The following is a 14,752-nucleotide window of genomic DNA, read 5'->3' as shown; positions in this document are numbered from 1 at the left end:
GTTGCACCGAAATGGATTCTGATGAATTTACCCTGTAGAAAAGCCTCATTTCAGTTTTTGTCAAAGATCAAGTATGTAATTTCATTTGTTTGACATACTAAGTTTGTACTTACGAAACGAGATGAGTTGTCATTTCTCACAGTCTTGGCATTACCGTAGGCCTCCAGCAGGGGATTGGCTGCAATAATCTGGTCCTCCAGTGACCCCTATGATGAAAGTTCCAGTATTGATCCTCAGTTCTCAGGGCATCGCTACATCTCTGGTGTGTTTCATGTCATTTATGATGATACATTTTTTATATAGAATACTGATTTTATGTTTTTTTAAGCATACCTGAATCTTGGAAGCATTTTCCTTCTTCTTGTCAGTAGCCACTGAGATGGTAGCAAAGTACTGGATGACACGCTTGGTGTTCACAGTCTTTCCAGCACCGGATTCTCCACTGGGTGTGAAAAGAAGGTAATTAGGATTTTTTTTTACATTGTCTGATTCTTTGTGAGATTTTTGTGAGGTAATTTTTTACTTGTAATGTTAAATCATCCAACTTAACAACAACAGGTATAAACTTACGTGATCAATACAGACTGATTCTGTCTGTCTGCAAAATAAATAAATGAAAGTATTACATTTATTCAAACATTTAAACCAAAAATAATTCTGTTAATGTATACCCCATTTGCTTATACATACCAGTAAGCATGTTCTGGATTGCATTGTCAGAGACGGAGAAGATGTGGGGTGGTGCCTCCATACGCTTCTTGCCTCTATATGCATTGACAACCTCCTGATCGTACACTGGGAGCCACTTGTAGGGGTTTACAGTGGCACAGAACAGCCCGGAGTAGGTCTGAAGGAAATCATTCAGAGATGATCATTAATATGATCTGTGATATTGTTTAGTAATATTTATCTTCATTTAGTAGGTGAAATATCTTACGTAGATCATCCATGCTGCATAACGCTCTTTGAGGTTATACAACACAGAGGCTTCATTGAGATGGGTCATCATGGCCATGTCCTCAATTTTGTCATACTTGGGAGGATTCATGGGTGTGACATCTTCCTCCTTGACTGTTCTCTCCTAAAAAAGCACACCATTTTTGGATTTGTTTCGTTTCATTTTTTTTTTTTCGTTTCAACTATTTTCTGCATGGCAATAAATTAAAAGCAGCCTACCTCTTCTGTAGCCAACACTTTAACGGTGGTTTTGCCACCCTCCTTCTTAATGATGGTACACTTGACGTACAGCTCCTTAGCATCAGCCACATATGCAGCACTCTTGGCATCAAAGGGCGCGTTCTGGGCCTCAATCCTCTCCTTCTCTGGCTTACGGAGGTAAATCGCAGCCTTGCCATAATAGGCCATCTCTGCGTCCGTACTCATGGTGGCAGCTTCCTGTCAGACAAAGACAGAAAATGTTTTGATGTATCTCATATGCTATTGTCCTCAAATTGTTCTCATAGAGATCGGTATGGCCGACATAAAATAACTCTTACCTTGATCTTTTTCTAATGAGAATCTTCAAGTTTCAGCCCTGAAATTCAAAGACATAATATTTTTAAACGGATTTAACTGATGCTATTTCAGCACTTACAATACAAATTAACATGACACCTGAAAGTTTTACAACTTTCGTATATTCGTCTGTCATTGTAATTGCACATTCATAGTCCTAAAAATACTAACATTACACAATACACAATTCCTTTGCTGGAATATGTCAGAATACAACCTTCATGATTAATAACAAAGAAAGAACACATAAACATGATAACAATAGTGTGGCTTGCTTTGCAACCACACTAATGTTTCAATTGAAAATCCTAACTATTTATCAAAGTTTTGAATGAAGGAGAGCTTTACCGTCACTCTGACTTACCACCAGTTGTTTCTTCCTCAACTGCCCTGCAAGCTGTTCATCCCTCTCAGGGTCCTCTTATATAGCAGACCACTGGGTAAGCCCACACTCAAAATGGGCATGAGGCGCAAACCCTCATATAGATTTGGTATACATTTGATATGTTCTTTACAAATTATTGGGCTGATTTGCAAATTGAAAATTAACGCATGCAATGAAGAACAATTAATACAATTAAAGTGATAGTGTGATGTATGATCATTGTAATCTTTATACAATATAAGCTTAAACAGTTAGTTTAAAGAGCTGATGGATTCAGTTTATTACACAAGATACAATAGTCTCCAATAACTTGTGACTTTGTGACTTTCCTTCTTTCATTTGTATAGTTTTTTTTATTTCTTCCCATCACTCTTTGAAGTTGCCTTTTTATATATTTCACCTTTCATAAAGATACTTTAACATCAAGAATGTCACATCTAGAAGTCTAAATCTATAAATATGAGGTGGTAACAGGTTTCCACTATTAAGACCTTAACAGGATGTTTACTGCTTACAAAGCACACGACTTTGTGCTTCAATGGGGAAACCTGATCTCTTTCTATGGGTGTAGTGTTGCAGTACAGCATGTAAATAGGATTTTTGAGATTTAAAACCCATCACTATATGTATTGCGTCTACTTGTCAAGTGCCTTGGTTTGCTGAAAAATGTAGAATGGAAGTGGAGATCCATTATAGATTGTATTTTTGAAAACAATTTTATTTATTAAATACATGCAAATGTAAAAAAAATCCTAAACAAAAACAACAAACCCAAGTTCTATATATTTTCTTAACTATTCTGTTGCTCTAACACTAAGCTTTTGTTGATAAAATGATCAGTTTTAATCTGTATATCTAATTCAGCAAACTAAAAATGTGTTTTATATGTCCAAGCAAAATTCTGTTATTTTGAGATAGAGAAGGAATGAATCAAAACAAATAAAAACACAGCTCTTGTTAAAACTGTAATAAGATCTTGAAGTTCAAAATGTGTAGAATTATTTTAGCATAAACAAAAAACAAAACTTTTGAAACAAACTTTGCCGGCACCATGTTATGACCGAACGGGGGGAACCCAAGTGCAGACGCAGACAATGGAGGTTGAATTAAACCAGAGATTTATTGTAGATGATGTGAGCAGTAGAGAATAAACAGGAGGTAGACAGGCACGGATGGATGACAGGCAGGCAACGCTACTGGCAGGTAGGCAGGTAGATGAGCACACAGGATGGATGGCAGGCAGGTACGGGGCTGGTGATCCTGAGGCAAGGAATTGAGGCAACAGATTATGAACAGGAGGAAACATGGAACACAAAATTAATTTAGAAATAAAAAATTCACTAATGCCGAGACTGGTTATCTACAGTGTTGGGGGTAATGAAGTAAAGTAACGCATTACACTAAAAATATCGGTAACTACACTACTTTACTAGACTATAGGAACACGCGTTCCTGCGTTACCCAAGCAGTGTTTGCCTGTGTGTAAAGTTCTGATCTGTTTAAGTGGTGCATGCATGCGTGCTGCCTGTGTATGTGCTGCCTGTGTGTGTGCTGCTTGCCTCGGCACGTTGCCATAGCAATCTATTTGAGTGACGTAGCTGCTGGTGCAAAGGAGAGAGGGAAATGGAGATAGAGACTGAGACGGAGACAGGGGGTTTCGGCCAGTGGTGATTACTTTCAGTTTATAACTTGAAAGGACAAAAATATTCGAGTCAAATGCACTCTATGCCCAGGCGACAGTCGTCTATCAACTGTCGCAACCCTGATTTAGAAAAATACGGACATTTGGTCCGCCAACAACAAAAGTTATTTAGGAATGACGGTGCACTGGATAGACAGCATAGTTTTAAACGAGAGAAGGCTGCTCTTGCCTGCAAGAGGGTGAGAGGAAGACACAATGTCATAGCTTGCGAAATAGATCAGGTTCATTCAGCCTTTGAACCATTGCATGAAGTTAACAGCAGGGGCGGGCCGTAAGCTGCTATTAGGCAAACCAGGCACTTGCCTGGAGCCCCAGGCAAGCCCCAGGCAAGCCCCAGGCCCCATAGAAGGCCCCCCCAAAATGCCCTCTTTATATTTTTTCATTTTTGCATTTCTGTTTTAATTGTAGGGGATAAAGTGACCTTTATTTTTATATTTTTTATTGAATGTAATAAGTAGTGAAGTTACTTTTCAAAGTAACGAGTAAAGTTTTTTTTTTTTTTTTTTTTTTTTCAAGTAACGAGTAAAGTAATCTCATTACAATTTACAAAATTAACTTGTAATAAGTAGCTAATTACTTTTTTGGAGTAACTACCCCAACACTGGTTATCTACCACTGTGGTTGAAACAACGATCTGAGTGGGTGAAGAACCGGGGTTGAAGTAGTGCAGGATGATGAGGATGATGGATGGCTGGTGTGCATGTCCAACAGGTGTAGAGCCTCTTGGTGCCCATAAGGCACCAAGAGGGGGAGACAGAGCAAAGCATCTGCTGGGTACGGACACGGCCATAACATTATCCTCCCTCAATGGGCGCCACCCAACAGGTCTATCTGGGTGCGCCTCATGGAAATCCCGGACCAAGGACGCATCCAAGATGTTGCTGCGGGGCACCCAGCTACACTCCTCAGAGCATTAACCCTCCCAAAAGTATTGGTAAGATGATACGGGGGTGGAGGAGCTGGGGGGGACAGAGGGCTGGTGGAAACAGGCATTAACTGAGAAACATGGAAGGTGGGATGAACCTTCATATTGGAAGGCAACTTGAGTCTGACCACTGTGGGGTTTATGTTAGTCAATCAAATAGGGCCCACATAATGGGGGGTGAGTTCCTTGGAAAATGTCTTCATGGGTAGTTCACTTGAGGAAAGCCAAACCCTCTGCACCGGGAGGTAGTTGGAGGGCTGGGACCGGTGGCGGTCAGCGATGCACCGGTTGCGGTCAGCTGAGCGGAACAAGGTGGAATCAACGTCCCTACAAATGGATGGACACATGGATATTAAAATCACGAAGAATAAGGACTCTGTCATATTCTAACAATGACTTAGAAAAGGTCAGACAATTCTTGAATAAAACCAGAATTAAGTTAAGGGGGTCCGTATATTAAAACACAGAGTGGGCAACATATTGTTTAAAATGGGGGGGGCGGCATTAGCTCAGGAGGAAGAGCGGGTTGGCTGGTAACGGGAAAGTTGCTGTTTCGATCCCCGGCTCCTCCTAGAGTGTCGTGGTGTCCCTGAGCAAGACGCCTCACCCTAATTGCTCCTGATGTGTTGGCTGTCGCCCTGCGTGGTTGACTCCGCCGTCGGTGTGTGAATGGGTGAATGTCAGTCAACAGTGTAAAGCACTTTGGATAAAAGCGCTGTATAAATGAGGACCATTTAAAATAAGACCAAGACACTCAAAGTTGGAGAAACAGCCAAGCAAGACTGGAACTAAAAACATTTCTGTGTATTACAGCAATTACATTCATTCTTGGCTGGTGGAAATATAGATATTCTGGGGGATGACTTCGGCCTCGTCCACACGGTCCCGATTTTTTTGTGAAAACGCATGTGTTTGTGAAAACGCATGTGTTTGTGAAAACACATGTCTTGTGCGTTTGGCTGTGCATTAGTGCTTCATCTTGAATATTTTATTAGATATCTTTGTTCTGTGTTCACATTAAAGGATTTGATTAAGCCATAAAAAAATTTCAGTTTCAGCTAAATTTAATTTGCTGAATGGAGCTGATGTGGACCTGAAGGATTCCTCTGGGGTCAATGTGGATTCTGATATATTCAACGAACTACTGACATCTGCTACAGTATCTTTCAAGGTGTCCACTGAGCTCTCTTGTAAGAAATTGTGTTGTGTACATGAATGCATTGCATCTATTCAATTTATTGCATTTTCATTGTCTTATTTTAAGCATTTAGCAGATGTTTTTATCAAGTGCATTTGTCAGTAAGAAGTAACTAACAGCAATGTACCACTATTCATTTAGTATAGTGGTGGATGTGCTGGAGCATAAATCTATGGACTTGTATCACCACAAAGAATGCCTTGTCTTGAGAAATGTATTATTATTGAAGTGAAAATGTATTGCACTGAACTTCTGCCCCTGTCCCCTTAGCTGAGAGCGAGGTGTCAGATGCCTAATTCTGCTCAGAAGAGGGGTCATCCTCACCATTCCAGCCTGTGAGGTCATCTTCATCAGTCGAGTCTGTGAACTCCACAGTGAGTACAGCTTCAACGGTGAGCCCAAAAGCATGGAAAAAGCGACAAACGACTGAGGGACCACCTGACCGTAACATGGCAATAGATGTGAGTTGATTTTAGGTTACTGGTAGAATGTTGGATCTATTTTCATAATTAGTAGCGGGCTGACATGGGATCTCTGTTGCAGATTGTTTCTAATGCTCTGAGTCAGAAACCAGGGGGTCAAGATGTATGCAAAGAGTATAACCAAACTAAGGGCCTGTCTAATTCTACAAGAAAGAAACTTGTCAACATCTTGGTGTCAGATATGATTGAGAGACATGGGTTAGTATTTGTCATGTTCTCAACCTTTTACACATGTTCATGTTTCTCTAAACTAAATGTACAATTGAATGTTATTTCTATCTGCTGTGGTGTAGGAGGATCCCTCCAGTTAATGTCTGCATTACCTATGCTCTCGTATTTGTCACTTTCTTCCCCAATCTGAAAGATAAGGACTCACCAACTGGTTATGTGAGTATTAAGTTGCAGAAACCCCTGAAGTTGGTTTGTTTGCACATGTATAGGGAACAGACTTAATTATGAAATGTTAATTGTTTTTTTCTCAAGAATTTGTCTTGTATATGATGTGTCTTCTTACAATGTGTTTTCTTATATGACAGGAGTATTACTATGATCCTCGCAGTGGTCAAGGTTACCTGGCCTATAGATTGAAAACCGTTCAGCGCAACAGTACAAGCAAATCCGACACGAATGCCAGGCCTGCTTATGAAGGTGGCCCGAAGGTTCTGCGAGAGACCTCAGCATCTGAACAGCTATCGGGTGATGAATGCATGGAGGCAATGTCCATCATGAAACATTCGGTGGACCAGCCAGTTGTCAAAGAGAAAATGAAGGCAACATTCAAGCATAGACAGAAGATGCTACACAATCCTGACCAGTCCTCGTCCTTGTCCTAGATCACTTCCCATGATTCTTGGATACACCAGAAGAAGAAGTAGATGAACTTGACAACAATTGATAGATATATAGTGTAGACATATAGTGTTGTGTTTTTAATATGCTTTTCTTTGTCTTAGATTGACCAAGACTTCTCCAAGCTCTTTGGAGAGGATGTCTCTGGCAAGTTCATTGCAAAATGGCCAACTTTCTACAAGGCTAGGGTCATCACTGTCTGCAAAAGCCTTCGCCCTGGCACTCATCTGGATGACCTTCTGTTTGCGCAGGAAGAAGCAAGTGAATGTGGTAAGTGTTTATGGATGTTTGCTTTGAAGAGTAGTGTGTGTGTGTGTGTGTGTGTGTGTGTGTGTGTGTGTGTGTGTGTGTGTGTGTGTGTGTGTGTGTGTGTGTGTGTGTCCACTAGGATGGGACAGTGACTTGGCTGCTATCCTCCTACTCGTTCATCTCTTGCCTTCAACCGCAAAAGGAAAAAGACATCAGTACTTCTGAAGCTGCTGACCATGTGCTCAAATTCATGAAGGTATGTTGTTGACAGATGTTTTACTTCTCGTAACATTACATTGATTCTCACTGTTTGCTAGCTGTGTGATCTCCCTCATAGAGCTAATAAAAGGAACACTCAAGACATTGTAAAAATAAAGTCATTTTGATTGCATACATCATTCATCACTTGTGTGAGAGCAAACTCAAATCACTGTTCCTAATATCTCATCCTTCAATCTTAGGTTGGGACAAGCATGGCAACCTTCCTTCATGGTGTTGAATCCTCACAACCCTTCCTCCTCTGCGTTGGAGAAAAGAAGAAAAGAAGAAATTTTACATCATCCTGGACCACAAGCCCATTCCCTGCATGTCGCCGACTGCGGTAGGGGCCTTTGACGAACTGATTAAGGTGCACTTTGTGTTTTCTCTGTCCTATGATGAGGCCTTATTCAACTTCTACACTTTCATCCAAACAACCATATACGGCATCAATGTGGCCACTGCAAAGGAGAGTCCAAGGGTCAAGGAAATCAGAGTGAGAATCAATAACGTGTAAACATGTTCAATTGTTACATTTGCAAGGTTGGCCACAGAAATTGTTCTGTTCTTTTTCAGCATTTAAAATTCAGCCATGCTTTGTACCCAGGGAGGTCATTACGTTTGAAATGTGGGGAACATGGGTGTTCATCTGTTTTTTACACATATTGTGGGTTCAAGAAACATTTAAAGAAAATTCATGGCCACTGTTTAACTTCAGATCCTGTCGATTGTCCAAATAATGATGACATGGTGGACAATGTTTGTGTTAATCAGTTGGTGGATATGTGTAGCTCAATTATCAATCAAGTGCAAGCATCTGGAGTTGCTGAAAGTACTGTTCAGTCTTTGGTTTGTTCAATGGGGGAACTTCTGAATGATGTTCATATTCAAGCACAGGACAGTGTTCTTAAATGTCTTTCAACCGAGGTGACGGAACAAGCCTTAGATAAAGCCAAAGAGTGTTTTAAGAACCTTGAAAATCCATTTTCACCCCTCAATACAGAAACAAAGAGGCAAAGACATTTTAAAATAAAATGCAAAATTGTTGAACAAATTGAGAATGTTCTTGGTGTGCGTTATGATGCTCGCAGAGATAAAACTACAGGCGTATATTGTCAAGTTCCAGTCAATGACAAGTTCATGTATGTGCCAATTTTAGGAACTCTTGAGTCCATGTTTACTAATAAGGAACTTAGTTCCTGCTTTCAGCAAGTAAAGCCTCATGAAGATGGCATTTTCAAAGACATTAGTGATGGTTCATACTTTAGAAATCATACTTTGTTTTCACAGCAAAGATATGCGCTCCAGATCCAACTTTATTATGATGATTTTGAAACTGCCAATCCGCTTGGATCCAAAAAAGGAATACATAAACTTGGCTGTGTTTATTTTATTTTAAGAAATTTGCCACCCAAGCTCAATTCTGTTTGGATGAACATTCATCTAGTTGCACTTTTTCATTCAGAGGACTTGAAGTATGGTTTTGGTCCAATCCTACAGCCTCTTATTAATGATTTAAAAATTCTGGAGACGCAGGGCATTCAGGTGCCCTTTTCAGATACACCTTTGATGGGGTCTGTTATTCAGGTCACTGGTGATCATTTGGCGGTACATGGCCTTTTTGGTATGGTTGAATCGTTCAGTGCAACTTATTGTTGCAGATTCTGTTTAACTGACAAAACAAGTTTACAGTCTATATTCAGTGAGGATGACCCAGACCTAATCCTTCGCACAAAAGAGCTCTATGCAGAACATTGCGACACAGTGGCACAAAATCCCACACTAATTCACTCATTTGGCGTTAAAAGGGGCTGATCTTTAAATGCACTTCAGTTTTTTCATTCCTCAGACAATTATTCAGTTGTGCATGACCTACTTGAAGGTGTTGTACAGTATGAGCTTAAGCTCCTTTTCCAGTTCTTGGTTAGGGATTCAATTAGTTTAAACACCATTTGGGAAAGGATCCAGAGCTTTAACTATGGATATAGTGAGAGAAAGAACAGACCTAGTGCCCTCAAAGTTGATGAGGGTAGCAATGACCTTGGCCTCAACGCTATTCAATCATGGTGCCTCCTACGTAACACTCCTTTGATTTTTGGAGATCTAGTTGATCCGGCCAATAGTCACTGGCGTGTAATTCTTCTTTTGATTCAAATTGTCAACATTGTGTTCTCCCCAATCATAACAGATGGTATGACCCGTTACTTAAAGCATTTCATTTCTGACCATCACAAACTTTTTAAGTCTGTGTTTACAGATAAGAGACTGATTCCAAAGCATCATCTGATGATCCATTACCCCAGATGTATTAGGAAAATAGGGCCTCTCCTACATATGTGGTGTATGCGTTTCGAAGGAAAGCACAACTTTTTTAAGAAGTCTGTGAAGAATTTTAAGAACATCACCAAAACATTAGTAAAAAAACATCAACAACAATTAGCTTTTCATTGGAATTTTTATTTCCAAAGATTACAGTTTGGTCCTGTTAAGGAGGTCTTAATTAGTAATCTAGAATACAGTGAGGTCTTGAGGTCTTGTGAAAAATGTAATGGGTCTAGTGTCGCCACTTCTTCCTGGGTGAAAAACTATGGAACTGAATATTGCCATACCATATTGGAATGTTTGTCTGTGGGTACTGAAAATGAAATGCCTGATTTCAGGAAAATTGTCAACATCTTTATCAAGGATGACGAAGCACTTTTTTTGACCTCTAAGGTTATCACTTTGTGTTTTCAGGATCACCTGAATGCATACATAATTGGGGAAGGGGAGAAAGTGTTAACGATCATATGCGTGTCCGATCTAATTTATTATAAACCCCATGATTGGCAGTTTTCAACTGAAAATGATGACCAAACATATATTGTGCCCTACTGCTGTTATATTTGATCTGTGTGATGAAATGCTGAAATGAGCTGTGTGATGAAATGCTGAAATATTGACTAAACTTGGTTTGGTGTTGGAAAACACCAACACCTATAATTTAACATTATATGTTAACACTAACACCAGTGTAATGTTAATACAACACTTGAAAGTGTTGTGCCGTGTTAAATTCTAACAATAAATAGTGTTAAGTTAACTAAAATTGAGTGTTAAACATTTAACACTCTCCGAAATGTTACTTTTACACCAGGTAGTGTGGATGCATATAGACTCTTTGCTGGTGTTAAATTTGATACCACAGGTGTTAAATTAACACCAGTGTTTTCTACCTCTTCTGACCCTGACACTTTTTTTGGTGTTAGATTCCATACAAGATGCAACTGCACTTTTTGCACTTTTTTTAAAACATGTCCTACTTGTTTTGAAATACAAGTACACTTAAAAGCTATGACATTGTTTTGCACTTTATGTATTGAGTTTTGAAGTTACACTCATTAAGTTTTGCAGATTAAGAGGATTAAAATTAGTCTCTTTGACAGTTCACCTGTTTTTGCATATTTGTCACAGGTTGTGTGAAGGAGTGTAACAAAATGCATTGTATCTTTATGTAACAGAAAGTTCAGGGTAATACCATTGAAACAAACCACGCTTCCTTTTACAGTACAATTCCACCTCTCTAACAGGGTAACTACTCTGTAAAACTCCGATATCACCCCGATATTAACCTGATAATTATCAGGGAGATATGGGAGTTTTTGCCAGATACCATGTTCAAAACTACACACCCTAATGGGTGGTAGAGGATTATAATCTACAATTACCAGGAAAGTGTATGGTAATATCATTGAAACAAACCACGCTTCCTTTTACAGTACAGTTCCACCTTCCTTACAGGGTAATTCACAGGGTTTTACCTGATAATGTTTTGGAATGTACGTGGTACACATTTGTAATTACTGGGCAAATACCAGTTAATATCTGCATAAATACATGGGGGTTATTGGGTAAATTGTAACTACTGGGTAATTAGAAAGTAATTACTTAGTAAATAGTTGCAAGTTATCAAGTAAATACTGGGTAATTACCAGGTAAATATCAGTCATTACTACCCTCACTGTCACTACAAAGGTAATTGGTAATACATAATCTATAATTCCTGGATAAATACCTGGTAGTTTTCTGTATATATCTAGTAAATACTGGTAAGTACCAGGTAAACATAAGTTATTATCACCCTAACAAAGTCACATATAGACACATTCAGTGGGTTTATTGTCTACAATATGCAATTGCAGGATATCTACCAGATAATTATTGGGTAAATACCTGGTAGATGTCAGGAAAATATCTAGTAAATATCAGGTAACTTGTTGGTATTTAACAGATAAATATGTAATGTAAATACTGGGTAATTATCTGGTAAGTAGTTGGTAATTACAAGTTAATTACATTTAATTACCTGGTTATTACTTAGTAAATACATCTTATTACCAGGTAATTAGCTGGTAATTACCGGACTGTAAAAGGAAGGGTTACCGATATATCATATATTTTTACATTTATTTTTTTTTATCATATATTCAATATAAAAAAAAAAAACATCTAGAGCGCATTTCCTCTAAAGCTCTTACAATAACTCTCTAACTTTCCATTATTCTAAGGGAAATCATGGTTGCTGCGGTAAACAATAGGAGCAGTCATGGACGACTTGACTTTTGCAAGTGCAGTTAACGTTTCCACGGTAACAGCGAGCTCCACCAGTCATCACCTCACCAGTCATGTTACACTTTAGGATTATGAGTAGTGTAGTGGTTTCAAAGACATACCATCGATTCACAATATAATGGTGTGTGGTACGTATACTTTGGATGGTTACAACATAATGGCTTTTAATCAAAACCTCTGGAGAAAATGAATGGGACTTTTACTTCCAGAACCACACTGTTGCACTCTAAAGAGCATGACCTACTGCACCAACTGGACTTTGAAGAACTCATTAATTATTTAGCATTGAGAAAGAGCATGAAACGAGCGCTTTAAGATCACTGATGATGGTGATGGTGAGTCAAATGTTTGTTCCCTGATATAGGCCGCCCGCTGCCTACACTTTATGGCTCTCTTAATTGTAAAATAGTTTGTTTGTATGTAGGGCTAATTCAAATTCTTTCTACCCTGGAGATGTTGCATTTGCACTGTAGGGGCCCTAGTTAGACGGTCTAAAACGCAGACATCAAGGCGCAAAGTCAAAGTAGCTTTGTGGGCGGTTCTATGGCGCTGTTGCTATTATGACGGCGAGATAAATGAGCTTTGCGCCCAACGCAAATCTAAAATGGGTTGGTCTGAAACCTGTAGGTGTGTTTTGGGCGTAACAATGAGAGTGCCATCTCCCATCCCCTTTAAGAGCCAGCGCATTCGACTTGACAAGTTGATATTTTGACAGCGCGTTTGCATTCTCCACTGAGACAGATGCATGACCACATGAATTTCAAACTTCAAATGGCTCAGTTTATGGCCAAATAATAGACCTAATTCACACATGGAATAGCGTTTTCTTCTACAACTTCAGAAACACTGAGTCGTAATGTAAATTGTGGCAAAGACAACTTAACACATATATGATATGCGGACGCGGTCCTGTGGCCGCAACTGTGGGTCTATTTAATGATATGCGGCAATACATTAACAAACATTGTTTGTTACCAGTATTGTATACATAATCGTTATCGACTTGTGTTCATTATATGCATGCCATGGACTGTATTATGTGTTACGTGTTTAGTTTGAGTGTGTTTAAACACATGGGTGCGCACACACACGAGCGCCAAGCATCACCCGCATTCATTCATTGTTTTAAACACTCACTCGCGGTAAAAATATGTTTTCTCACGATCAAATCTTCATCAATCCCGAAAGATATGGGCTTGTAAACGATGTCTGTGTCAAGAAAATGTGTTTGCTGTACGGTGTTTGCAGATGCATTGATTTAAAATTATAACTTAACGCTGTATCAGCTGTTACACAAGATTTTAAAACAAGATTTTGTTTTGGGAGGCTGGAATATACTTTGCTCGAGTTTATTATTGTTATTATTATTATTGTTTAAACAAATGGCATAGCCTACTCTACTGTGTTCATTCATGCAGCCCCTATGGAAAAAAAAAAGTTTCCACACTCTATGCTATTTGTATGCAGTTTCAATCATGAACAATCGTTGACATCATAATATTTAAATCGGTCTAATCGTTTGCATGTTTGTGCTGTGTATAGCCTACGTGTGTGTGTAAGCGTATGTTGCAGTTCCGACCTGCCATGGCATGTCAAAATAGCAACACCAACTGCGCTATCCACCACTGACTTTAGACTAGGTATTTCCCGGTCAGTTGTGCAATTGTACTGGCGCATTGCTTAGATCGGTAAAATAGTATAATTTGCGCCGGAACACGGCCCTGCTTTTTGCCGACACGCCTCTCCCGGCGCAAGTGTAGTGGCACCTGGTTGCTGCGGGGGAAAATCAGCTTTGCGCCGGGTGCAAACTAGCAACGACACATGCGTCGGTGTAGAAAGTCAATTGAGCCGGGCGCAAGATAGGGCCCTAGGTATATCTGGCTGCCTTTTTGTGTTGTTTCGGTTTGTGAGTAATAATGGTCATTCCCTGGCTATTTAGTTTTTGCTTTAGGATAAATTTAAATCAGTGTACATTAACATTATTGGTTTATTATACAGTCTACAGTGTATGTTATGGCACATACATTTTGTCCTTGGCTTTAAACTGTCTAGCGTGCTTTATGAATCATATTCATTGAGTGGTTCTGTGGACTACAAAGCGCTGATGTGTCAGTGCACGTGCCGAGGATTTGTGTGCGTGTCATGTGCGTCGGAGCGATATAGGGGCCTCCTCCTGGTAAATAGCCCCAGGCCTCAAAATTACTTAATCCGGCCCTGTGTGCAGTTTTGTCCTTACTATGGTAACAGTTAGAATGCCAATGAATAAACCCTGGCAGAGTGAAGCACTATCCCAATGTGAAGCGGAGGGGTCTTGAATCACTGAGGAGTGATTCACTGATTCACTCATTGTTTATAGGAGAACAATTTAAAGAAAAGACAACATTTGGAGGAAAATTGATGCTGTCATTGGGGCTTCAGGCTAGTTTGGTTGGAAGATTGCCACTGAAAACATTGGCCTGTTAAATGACATGTACTGTATGCATAATCTACTTTTGATTGTTCACAACAATGAAATGAAATGAAAAACACTACATAAATTCCTTATTCATCATGAACACCATTAGTAAATGATTACTAG

At 39.4% G+C, this 14,752-nt stretch overlaps 1 protein-coding gene and 1 pseudogene across 2 annotated transcripts; one reads left to right on the top strand and one right to left on the bottom strand.

Moving 5' to 3' along the window:
• Window positions 1-566: 566 nt before the first annotated feature.
• Window positions 567-1,383, bottom strand: LOC311376732 (myosin-4-like; the record flags this gene model as incomplete). The annotated part of the gene is made up of 4 exons (XM_084491217.1): window positions 567-598; window positions 691-847; window positions 938-1,081; window positions 1,177-1,383. 4 exons carry the CDS (start codon window positions 1,381-1,383, stop codon window positions 567-569), a joined length of 540 nt encoding a protein of 179 aa, XP_084347343.1.
• A 1,689-nt stretch (window positions 1,384-3,072) lies between these two features.
• On the top strand, window positions 3,073-8,660 carry LOC311376731 (annotated as a pseudogene). The gene is made up of 11 exons: window positions 3,073-3,103; window positions 5,580-5,717; window positions 5,996-6,186; window positions 6,269-6,405; window positions 6,501-6,594; window positions 6,744-7,078; window positions 7,161-7,326; window positions 7,445-7,561; window positions 7,645-7,670; window positions 7,837-8,059; window positions 8,655-8,660. The product of its transcript is annotated as an uncharacterized misc_RNA (transcript).
• Window positions 8,661-14,752: the final 6,092 nt, after the last annotated feature.

This window comes from Micromesistius poutassou (genome assembly GCF_964030765.1).
Source record: "Micromesistius poutassou genome assembly, contig: SCAFFOLD_3510, whole genome shotgun sequence".
NCBI lineage: Eukaryota > Metazoa > Chordata > Actinopteri > Gadiformes > Gadidae > Micromesistius > Micromesistius poutassou.
The sequence above is the reverse complement of the archived record's forward strand: the minus strand, read 5'-3'. Positions and strand labels throughout refer to the sequence as shown.